Source organism: Cryptomeria japonica, chromosome 5 (genome assembly GCF_030272615.1).
Source record: "Cryptomeria japonica chromosome 5, Sugi_1.0, whole genome shotgun sequence".
NCBI lineage: Eukaryota > Viridiplantae > Streptophyta > Pinopsida > Cupressales > Cupressaceae > Cryptomeria > Cryptomeria japonica.
This window is the reverse complement of record NC_081409.1, coordinates 822518934-822531174: the sequence shown is the minus strand read 5'-3', so window position 1 is coordinate 822531174 and position 12241 is coordinate 822518934. Positions and strand designations below refer to the sequence as shown.

The 12241-nt window shown below is 35.7% G+C and overlaps 1 protein-coding gene across 1 annotated transcript; it reads right to left on the bottom strand.

Annotated features, from left to right (window-relative positions):
* Positions 1 to 998: 998 nt before the first annotated feature.
* On the bottom strand, positions 999 to 6105 carry LOC131075161 (lipase-like PAD4). The gene is made up of 4 exons (XM_058011988.2): positions 5699 to 6105; positions 5127 to 5454; positions 2736 to 3470; positions 999 to 1960 (listed from the first exon to the last, which is right to left on the bottom strand). Exons 1-4 carry the CDS (start codon positions 5722 to 5724, stop codon positions 1151 to 1153), a joined length of 1899 nt encoding a protein of 632 aa, XP_057867971.2. The 5' UTR covers positions 5725 to 6105; the 3' UTR covers positions 999 to 1150.
* Between the last annotated feature and the right edge of the window lie 6136 nt (positions 6106 to 12241).

The following is a 12241-nucleotide window of genomic DNA, read 5'->3' as shown; positions in this document are numbered from 1 at the left end:
CGTGCATCCACAAATCTTAAACGGTACATCAAATTTTGATTTTATTTTTTGCACACCCACAGATCTTAAACGATACATCGGATTTTGATTTTATTTTTTTAGTTGTCTTCGTATGTGACTTAACTGCTTATAGGTATTGATCTGGCTTTTGGGTAGTAACCATGCACACTGTGTAATCAATTATCCACACAAAGGTCAAAAAGTACACATTTCAAAGTGTCCCCTGATACCTAACTAAAGATGTTTCACTAACGGTGAACTCAAAATCGCTAGCACTTGTTGACAAATGTCCCAATAGTGGTGCAAAAATGTTCCAATAGTGGTGCACAAATGGGACAAATGTTCGAATAGTTGTGCACAAATGGGCCAATTAATTACAAAAAATGATTGGCTATTGGTACAAAACAAATTTATTAATGGTGTTTTCACTATGATGGCTATTGGGGGGTCAATATGATAATAAGATGATGGTTATTGGAACTATGTTATCTATTGGTGCTCTTCCCCTAAAACGACAGCCAAAAAAGAACAGAAAATAAACCGACATCCGACATGAAGAGAATCCGATGGGAGTTTCTCCCATATAATTGCCTATCAGCTAATTAAAGTATACATATTGTTTGGTAGGCAAACTTTTTCAAACATTGTGCATCTCTCTATAAGAGTAGGTCACCAAATAGGAAAAGATTGTCAACTATTGCTAGTGGTTTTCCTTGCTGCATCCATTCCTCGGGATAAGCTTGGAACGAACATAGAAAATTAATAACAGACAACAAATATCAAATTTAAAATATAAAATTAAAGCAGATAAAGATCAGTCATTTATTCTTTATCTTAAAAAATGGCGAAGGTGCAGACTAATTTTTATAAAAATAAAATAAAAATCTGTCTTTTAAACAATTAACAAAATAATAAAAATAAAAAAAAAACATTCAGTTGTCATTTTTTATTGGATAAGGAAGAAAACTAACAATCTTATATTTAAACACAGTCCACAATGAAAGTGAAAGGGAAGTTGTTATTTGTAATTGGATAAGGAAGAAAACAACAACATACAGAAAAAGGAAAGTTATTATTTGTGATTGGAGAAGATGATGGAGACATTGTAGAGTTACGCCTATGAATAACTAGAGTTGGAAAAAATGTAATTCTAAATTTCCAACTTCCATTTTTCATCTTCCATAAACTTAAGCAAAGAAGAGCTTGATTTCCACTCTGGGGATTGAAGTTGAAACTGGCTGTACTGTTTCCACCATGTCATGAAGCTACTCTGCTCCAAAAAAACCTCAGCAGAAATGCTCCGATCTTCGATCATGCTCCACACACGACCCTCAAACTCTTGAAGGCTTTCTTTCAATTGGGTATTCATGACTTGATGTTGGTCTTGGTCTTGTTGGAGATTTGTTAGGGTTTTAGAAGCCTCTTCCAGATGGGCCCAAAAACAGGAATCCTGAGTTAAAGATGCAAACTTTGTGCGAGGTTTGTTGTCTCTAGCAATGCGAGTTCTGTCTTTTTCTTCCATCCATTTCTCCAAAACAATGTAACGATGGGGTCTGCCTCCTTGTGAAAGATAGCTTTCATTACCTTTGTGTTTTCGATAGAAGTATGCAATGTCCAGAGGCTCCACAAGTCTTCTGTAGGTAGTGCCAGCATTGATCCATTTATTTTGGAATTTAAAGTCACTGGGAAGTTCATTGTTCTCTACCATTTTAACAATGTCATCCCAGAATGATCCCACAGATTTCCTATACAAATTTGCTTTAAAATCCTTTTTGTCAATTTGCTGTTTTCCTGAATCATAATAGCCAATGCCTTTGTCCTTACAACGCCCTTTATACCACTCCAGTCCTGCCATAGATTTTTGGTTTTTTCTTAACATGTCATTTAGTTCCTCAATCTTAATGTCATGCTTGTTTTTCATCTCTCCAGCTTTTCTGAGGGCAAGGAATGCATGATCAACCTGCTTAAAAATCATAAGCCATCAATTTCAGTGTCCAGACAAAGAAGATAAACTCAAACTGAAATAGTGTGTACGACTGAGCAGTTAGCAAAAGTTGCCAAATAAGGCAATGAGAACAACTATAACTATAAGTCTACAAGTATGCCAGGTCACTGGAGATGGTGAAGATATATCCTTAACTCAAGCTGTGTTACCAGAAATGCAATGTGGTGGCCTCGTTTTAATTTTGAACTGGTGAGATTGATGGTAGCCCACAATTATGAGGATCCCACATTCGGAAGAATGGCTTGGAGGGAAGGTAGACAGGGGACCAAGGGCCTAAATTTGGGGATGGCAAGGGGACAGCGGTAGAGAGGCATTTGGGGGGCAGCAATGATATTAAAAGGCATTTGGGGGGCAGCAATGATATTAAAATTTGGGTGAATTGAAATCTTCAAGGCAAAATCTGCAATACATCTCTGCAAGTGCCCCATGAAAGGCAAAGTAACTTTCACAAAGTGAAAGGTTGCGATCGGTATGTAATGGCATGTGCCGTATAGCAAGCGACCTGGCGGCATCCTCAATGGAGGTGGCAGAGATGGTGGTGTCATGGAGGGGCATTTCCCCCAAGTTCCCAAATCTCGCAAACATTCCTGTACAAGGGACATGAGGATTTTTGGGGGAGGACGCATCCCCGTGGAACAGTGATTGATATATTGAACAATTACTTTTTGAAGTCTGTTTCACTGTTCACATGAGTAATATATACAAAAAAGAGTGGAAATAATGAGATTACCTGAGCCCCAATACCCATTGCTTCCAATTGTAGTGCTATCGCCATCTCAAGGGAGGATTTTGTGATGGGATTTGCACTCCTGATTGTGTTAAATAAGTGTGCAGTGACAAGTTCCAACAAGTTACCATAATCAATATGCTCTGAAATACAGGCACCTACAAGTTCATCAAAAGACATTCCTTCTTTGCTTTGCATAGTAAAATGAAGCATCTTCAAGACAGCTTCACTGTCCTCAATACAAACTGCACCATGCTTTGAACAGAACATATAAGTACCAAAGGGTCTATAAGGACTCAGAAGATCAGATTCTCCTACATAATTGTTTGCTATTGTAGACGTGTACTGCAAAACATTGTTAAGCAGAGCCTTGCAAGCTTCTTGAATGGAAGGATGTGATACAGGCATGGAGGCTTTTCCCATTAAGCTCCCATAGTAAGGTAAAATTGCACTTAAAGGCTCAGAAATTGATTCAAGTGGTGCAAGGAGCATTCGAGGAACAATATCATACTTGGCGACAACATGACAAAATTTTCCTGACCAGTTCTCACGGCCAATTGCTTCCTCAAGTCTAACATCTCCCACCAAAGGAGAACCAAATGTAATGCAAAATGGTGAGATTTGTCTCACCCTTTTTTCTAGAAACCAGATTGTTGCCAAGGTTGCTACTGCAGCTCCCATGGAATGACCCGTAAACACAATGGATTGTTCTCTTCTTAGCTTAGTAAAACTCTGCATCTGATGAGACAGACAAATAATCTGGGTTACATTAAATCTTAGAACTTGATCTCCCTTGAACCAAAATAGATACCATATAGGTTCCCTTTAAAGATTGATTTCCACCTCCAGTTGTATTTAGTGAACAAAATATTTTCCTATACCTTGATATTGAATTCATGTTTTCCATTTGCTAGGTGAAATTGCTTTTTTTAAGGTAGAAAACTCGTAATTACAAAAGTTCTTAGCATGGCAAATAAAACTCCCAAAATTAACCAATATAATATGTATGGATGATGCAAATTATTAGCATTCATAGTCATGGAACTTTGCATAAAATTTGGAGTAACATGACATATATCACAAGTTTTTATCATTACGGTTTTAGGGATAACAAGGTGCTGCTTCTTGGGCTTCTGCATTTAATATCATGGAAGGAGCCTCAGTTCCTAATTAACAGAAAGCTTAGTGGTAAAGAAATGAAAATAAGCGTTGTCTGGAACTTCTTCAAGGACCCTAATTTTCATCAAGGATAATGTCTATAGTTTCTAGATAGAAGGTTTATTAAGGACAGTCAATATATTTGGCAATGTTTGTTTTTTCAGCTAATTGCAGACTAATTAACAAGATATATCAAAAAGGTTTTTAACATGTATCTTTATTTATCAAGAAAAAAAACATAGGATATGCCATACATAACCCTAGCAGGCCTAATATATATAAGCAGAACAGAAGAACCTTTGGGTGTTGTCTTTGATCATTCAGATTTCCAATAATCAAGAATGATCAGCGTTATCTGTTACTTCTTCAGGGGCTCTAATTTTCAGTAAGGCTGATGTCAATAGTTTGTAGATAGAAAGTTCTATTAAGGATAGTCAATAAATTTGGATAGTTCCTGTGTTTTGAGCTAATTGTAGACTAATTAACAAGATATATCAAAAAGGTTTTCAGCACGCATCTTTATTTATCAAGAAGAAGAGAAAGGATAAGTCATGCATAACACTGTGCAAAGCAGGCCTAACATATATTAGCAGAATAGAAGAACCTCTGGGTGTTGTCTGATCATTCAGATTTCCATAAATCAAGAATGATAAACATTGTCAGGAACTTCTTCAAGGGCTCTAGTTTTTATTAAGGATGATGCAAATACTTTCTGGATAGAAATTTTATTGAGGATAGTCAATAAATGTGGATAATTCCTATGGTATCACCTAATTCTAGACTAATTAGCAAGGTATATTAAAGTGATTTTTAACTTGATTTTAATTTATCAAGGAAAAACAAGGATATACCATACACGACTCTGTGTGAAGCAGGCTAATATATATAGGCAGAGTATAAGAACATGTGGGTGTTCTGTGCACATTCAGATATCCCATAAATCAAACACATCAACTGCAAAGAAAATGGTATACACTCAAAATTGCAGGTGGGTATGTCAATTGTATTTTAGAAATGTTAACACACAGATGCCACTCACAGTGTCCAGACAGTGAAAGATAAATCAGGTTAATGGATCTGTTTTCAAACAAGTAAAATAAACTAAACAAAATTACCAATAACATCACTTAAGGCCACCATGAGCATCGTCCACTAACCCCAGAAGCATAAATACCCTGAATCCTTCAGAAAAGAAACACCCTCCGTACAATTAAAGGGTTTTATCGAACTGTTTACCTTGTCTTTGAAATCTGAATTTTCCAGAATATACAGGAATCGCCTGAGAGCTCCTTTGTGAACAAGGGCAGGCTGATCATCGTTGCCCTTGAGGCAGGGAGAGAAGACCCTGTTCTCGTTCTGTATCTGGCACTCTCCATATTTGCTATCTTTAACAATGAAATCCTCTATGCACAGGGAAAAAAATACCACATATATCACACCTTCATACTCTTTCAGAACAAAAGTATCTACATTATCTACAGAAGCACTGTGTATTTCTTCCCAAGCTTTGTGCAGGAATCCAGAGGACGCAAGAAATGTCGAAAGCTCTTGGCCGACAGAGAACCTGAAACAACGATTCCACAAATTATAACCATATGGGTACAACAGAAATTCAGACTTAAAAATTCATAAAAAGGGCTCAAATTTCAACCAAATATTTGGCTAAATTTCTAGTGAAGCCATCCAAACTTGCTGTAAATGAGATTAACATTATTGGGTTCACTAATCGCTTAAACAATGAAAACAGAAATAATAAGTCGAATTATAAAATCATACCCTAATGGAAATTTACAAGCTCTCATACTTACAGTGGAGAGGATGATTCTGAATCCATAAGCAGCAATCTAATAGTTGATTAGTTCCAATGGGAAGCCTGTTTGAATTTCATTACGGAATGAATTTTTATAGAGTATGGGTGTGAATCGAGGAAGCAAGCGAGCAGCATCAGGGTAAGACAAACATCTCACGACATTGTTAAAGGGAAAAGGAAGCGGAGCAGAAAGTGAAAGGAAACAGTCAGAAGATAAGAATGTCCGTGTCCAAAGGAAAGGAAACAGCGCAGAACATAAGAATGTGAATATTAACATAGTCGGAATTTTATTTTTTGGATAGGTTTCATATTATCTACAAGGAACCTGAAGGGAAAGAGCAAAGAACCTGAAGGGAAAGAGCCCAAATGCAATGAAGAATGTAAAATCGTAATCCAAGGGAAGCTTCGTTGGACATGTTGCGTCAAATTTTTTAATAGCTTTTTTTGGTTCGTTGGAGGCTTTGCAGAGACTACTTGTAAATTGCATACCTATGCCCTTTCCTATAATGTGGTGGGTCCTTATTGATTAAAATATTTTAAATGTAATAATTAGTAACTTCGTGTTTTTTGTTTTGTTTTTTGAATAGGCATTTTTATCAATATTTAAATAAAAGTACATTATTCACCAAAAAAAAAAAGGGGATACAGGATCATCCTTTAGTAGTCAGATAGGTAGCGCTAGGACAAAGCATTAAACATAAAAAAAAATCAGAAGGCAATGTCTGAAAGCATAAACAACATAAAACAAATCGCTAAGTAGCTAAGGCAATGGTAGCTCAGGAGGTGGAGGGGGATCACGATTGTCCTTGGGACCTATACATCAACATGGTCAAGGTTGTCATTCAAGAGGGATCACCCTTCTTCAATTGTCGTCTCTTCATTCTCCTTCTCCTTCCTAATTGGGGAGATAGTCGGGGCCGACCACAAGAACCCTTTGGACGAGTTGGGCCATATATTATCATTGTTGTTATTCGCCAAGCCAAAACCACCACTAGCAAAAAAGTCAGCTCCCCCTGTGCCTCACTTGGAGGCAGAGCCACCATGTGGCGGAGAGACTAAACAACACCTAATGAAGTCTCTACAACTGTTGGATTGACGGAAAGGAATCTAGGCCCACAGAGGCTATGAACAACAAGAAGAGGAGTTGTGGTTGCGTTGCCGGTCACAGGGTGAAGAGCGATCACGAGAGGCAAAAGGGTGTGAAGGCACATGTGCAACCATACAAGGGGCATTTCCCTAATGATCCAAAAGAACTTGCAAGTGGACCACCTCAAGTGCAACCTTGTTGGCTTGCACTTGACTCTGAAGCATCACATTATTACAAATACATGCTTTAATAAAAACCAAAACATGGATATCAATAGAGCTATGAGAAAATAAAACAACATTTATATCCTGAATTACACCTCTTCATTGTCTTTGACCAAATTGTATTATTTGATTTCACCTTAGTTACCACATTGCCTTAAAATATTCTATTACATCATAATTATGGTATCAAGTTGTTAGTGAACAGATTTGTCCTTCGAAGATAACTATACAAATAAACTCAAAATGCCCAGAATGAAGAACAAAAAGTACTAACAGTTCGATAGATTATCATTGAAGTGATAATCTTCCTCTGAATTGAGAGGGACAACTCCCTCTTAGAAGATTTACAAGGAATTGAATTGATGATATGCTTTTAACCAGAAAGCAATAAAGGAACTTAACATTCATCCATAGCCATGAAAATGAATGCCAAAGACTTACAAAACAAATATAAATGAAGACCATTAAATCAAAGTTTAATTTTATGCACTTATGGATAACATTTGGACTAAAAACTAACAGAGAAAGTCATTGCTCCAATATGGCTTACTTTCAAGCACATAGACTTGTAATAAATCCACATACACAATTGATTATAACAGAAAAGACATTAATAAACAACTGCAAAGGCTCAAAGTCCAGCTACAGCCCTAAGAATAATATCAACAACACAAAGATTGAAGATATCATCTGCATTCTATTCATGTCTGGAAATCAACTCAATGATTGATTTTTTTGTACAAAGCATTGCTTAGAAAACCTTCAACTCCTCCCTTACAAATAAAAATCTACTCTCTCTCACCCACAAGCTGCTGGAAGAAAATAAAAAGAAGAAGAACCCTTCCTCCCCCAATTCTTTCGCCATAAATAGCTACATGAGATCATTATTCTGTTTTATAACCAAATCTTGAAAAACCTTTTCACTTACGCTTTTCACTTTCCCCATTACTCTTTTTTTTATAACATAAAATACTTATAAACATTAGAAATATAATTCTCTAAAGTTTATAATAATATTTGGATAGGTGGCACTTGAATATTTTAACTCAAAATAAAAATATTCATTATGCTCGACAGACTAAAAATATTTATGATAGTCAAAATCTGTCTCGATGTAGGGCCCATAAATTTTGTTTGCACCATTAGATCATTCTCAATTTTGGATATTTTGGTCGAAACCTAGTTTTCTCCATTCTGACCGGAGCAATTTAAAACATAATGCCCGAGTAGAAGGATATGAGCTACTGTGTGCAGGTCCATATGACTGTCATAAAATCAGACTTGTAGAACTTGAACCTTGAATTTCATCGAACACTTTGAACATCACTGAACTATTTGAACTAGGTTCAAATGGTTCACAGTATGGAGAAAGAGTATATGAAACATCATCCGTGATCGTGAAATAGAGCTGCTGCAAAACACTTGATATGAATGTTAGCTCGAAAATGTCTTAGACACAACTTAGCACCTGCGGTACCTAAATGAACACTATGAACTTTGTTCAAGATGGTTCAAGGGGTTCAAACAACTATTGAAACGTAATGCTAAGGATTTAGAAATGATTTACAGTAGGATTAGGGATTGAACCAACGAATTTTTTAACAAGACAAATACTCAACTAAAAATTTTGCAAGGCAACTCACTCTTGTTATGAGGGACGAATGACAAGATAACATTGGCTCTGACTGGGGACCAGGACTGTAAAGGACTAGGAGAATCCAGAATGTCTTTGAAAAAGATCAGTGCCTAACCATTGGACAACAAAGTCAAGAAAAACAAAGCACATGGAGCTTCTTGGAGAGGGGGAAGGCAACAAGGAAAAACTAACAAGCCAAAACCCACACTAAACCAAAGCTAAAAATTAAGACAAACTACACCTAGATCACACCAAAAATATTATTTACAAAAATATACAGGTAGGAAAATCCCACCATGAGAATTAGAGCCAAGAACTTCTTACACAAAACCATCCACCGGTTGGGAGAAGGAGCCTTTTCTGAAAAATGGTTTGTGTTCAAATGAAGCAACCCAAAACCATGCTCTTTTGGTAACTTCTTCAATGCTAAACACCAAACTAACAATATGCAGGAACTTTGTGAATACACATTCATGCCCAAAAAGCCATGTTTCATCATGAACTTCTGAATTTTCTGGAAACATCTGCACAGTACTTCTCAAATAATGTTCTATTTTTGGCTAAAAAAAGTAATGCTCAGAAATTTCTAGGGAAAAGGTTGCATCATTCTCACAATCACCACTATTAAGACCATCATTCTTAAAATAATTTTCAGCATTTGAACTAATCTTAGAATAAAGAGACACTTCATTATGCATGGGATCCAACTTAGCTAAAACAACTTCAACATCTTTTACTGAAATTAAATCTGCAAATTCCCTATCCAAACTAAATGCATGAAATGAATTAATACCCGAATCCTTCTCCTTGAAATCCCCTTCTTCAATGGATGACAAGAACTTCTCTATGATCTCTTCTTCACAAAAAGAAGTACTATCCAAACCGGCCAACAGTTCTTGGGACTGCAACTCTTCATTAGGAAGACATAATATTGCTTTACTGTTAAAATGAAATGATTCTACGAAGGACTCTTCACAAGCTTTTAAATATAAAGAATCATTTTCATCAATTTCATGTATAAGTTTGAAAGCTTCATACTCTGGTTGCATGTAAATCTAAAAATTTTCATCTTTTATACTTTTTGGAACATGATAACTTTCCATACTATCAAAACTGAAAGTTTCTATTTCAGGGTAAGAGAAAGATCTCAGAAAACCTTTTTCATTCAAGTTCACAGGTTCTCCAATGTTGTCTTGATTATTCTCACTTACCATTGTTTGACTTTCATGAGACTGAACTATTTCTTGCTGAACTTCTCACTCATTCAAGACAAGGTAATTGTAGGAGGGGGATGAAACTGAGATGATTGGAGCCTCGTCATCATCAAATTTTAATTCTTCTTTCAGCTACAATATTTTTTTTGCATAAACTTGCAAGATTCTTGTCTTTTCTTTTAATTCTTTCAATTTGTGAAATCTGATGCAAAGACTTCTCCATAGAAGAGTGGATGTATGATCATCTTCCACACTTATATTATTTGTAACTGCATGAGAAATACTTTCTTTGTAATGCTCCAAGAAGTCATGCAGTATTTTATCATCTATTTAACAATTTCCAAGATCAAAGGATTTGGTCTTTTCCCTTTTCTCATTGCTCTTGCCTTGAACATGGTGTTTATTATACAGAGTTGCCAATCTCTTGCACAGTGATAAATCAAAAAATCTGAGGAAACAAAATGCACTTGTCTTTGATTTTGAATCCCCAACAGAGTCGCCAAAAATTTGTTAGTGAACAAATTTGTCCTTCGAAGATAACTATACAAATAAACTCAAAATGCCCAAAATGAAGAACAAAAGTACTAACAGTTGGATAGATTATCATTGAAGTGATAATCTTCCTCTGAATTGAGAGGTATAGCTCCCTCTTAGAAGATTTACAAGGAATTAAATTGTTGATATGCTTTTAACCAAAAAGCAATAAAGGAAAATAACATTCATCCATAGCCAGGAAAATGAATGCCAAAGACTTACAAAACGGATATAAATGAAGACCATTAAATCAAAGTTTAATTTTTTGCACTTATGGATAACATTTGGACTAAAAACTAATAGAGAAAGTCGTTGCTCCAATATGACTTACTTTCAAACATACAGACTTGTAATAAATCCACATACACAATTGATTATAACAGAAAAGACATTAATAAACAACTACAAAGGCTCAAAGTCCAGCTACAGCCATGAGAATAATATCAACAACACAAGGATTGAATATATCATCTGCATTCTATTCATGTCTAGAAATCAACTCAATGATTGATATTTTCTGTACAAAGCATTGCTTAGAAAAGCTTCAACTCCTCCCTTACAAATAAAAATCTACTCTCCCTCACCCACAGGCTGCTGGAAGAAAATAAAAAGAAGAAGAACCCTTTCTCCCCCAATTCTTTCGCCATAAATAGCTACATGAGATCATTATTCAATTTTATAACCGAATCTTGAAAAACCTTTTCACTTATGCTTTTCAATTTCCCCATTACTCTTTTTTTATAACATAAAATACTTATAAACATTAGAAATATAATTCACTAAAGTTTATAATAATATTTGGATATGTGGCACTTGAATATTTTAACTCAAAATAAAAATATTCATTATGTTGGGTGGACTGAAAATATTTGTGATAGTCAAAATCTATCTCGATGCGGGGCCCATAAATTTTGTTTTCACCGTTAGATGATTCTCAATTTTGGATATATTGGTCAAAACCTAGGTTTCTCCATTTTGACCGGAGCGATTAAAACAATAATGCTTGAGTAAAAATATATGAGCTACTGTGTGCGTGTCTATATGACTGTCATAAAATCAGACTTGCAAAACTTGAACCTTGAATTTTATCAAACACTTTGAACATCACTGAACTATTTGAACTAGGTTCAAATGGTTCATAGTATGGAGAAAGAGTATATGAAACATCATCCGCGATCGTGAAATAGAGCTGTTGCAAAACACTTGATATGAATGTTAGCCCAAAAATGTCTTAGACACAACTTAGCACCTGTGGTACCTAAATGAACACTATGAACTCTGTTCAAGATGGTTCAAGGGGTTCAAGGGGTTCAAACAACTATTGAAACATAATGCTAAGTATTTAGAAATGATTTACAGGAGGATTAGGGATTGAACCAATGAATTTTTTAACAAGACAAAGACTCAACTAAAAATTTTGCAAGGCGAGTCACTCTTGTTATGAGGGACGGATGACAAGATAACATTGGCTCTGACTGGGGACTAGGACCGTAAAGGACTAGGAGAATCCATAATGTCTTTGGAAAAGATTAGTGCCTAACCATTGGGCAACAGAGTCAAGAAAAACAAAGCACATGGAGCTTCTTGCAGAGGGGGAAGGCAACAAGGAAAAACTAACAAGCCAAAACCCACACTAAACCAAGACTGAAAATTAAGACAAACTACATCTAGATAACAACAAAAATATTATTTACAAAAATATACAGGTAGGAAAATCCCACCATGAGAACTGGAGCCAAGAACTTCTTACACAAAACCATCCACCAATTGGGAGAAGAAGGAGCCTTTTTTGAAAAAATGGTTTGTGTTCAAATGAAGCAACCCAAAACCATGCTCTTTTGGTAAC

Coding starts and splice junctions, on each gene's coding strand:
- LOC131075161 (XM_058011988.2), bottom strand. CDS start 5,724: ATGGATTCAGAATCATCCTCTCCACT. Junction 5,455..5,698: donor TCAGAATCATCCTCTCCACT/GTAAGTATGAGA, acceptor TCGTTGTTTCAG/GTTCTCTGTCGGCCAAGAGC. Junction 3,471..5,126: donor ATTCAGATTTCAAAGACAAG/GTAAACAGTTCG, acceptor CTGTCTCATCAG/ATGCAGAGTTTTACTAAGCT.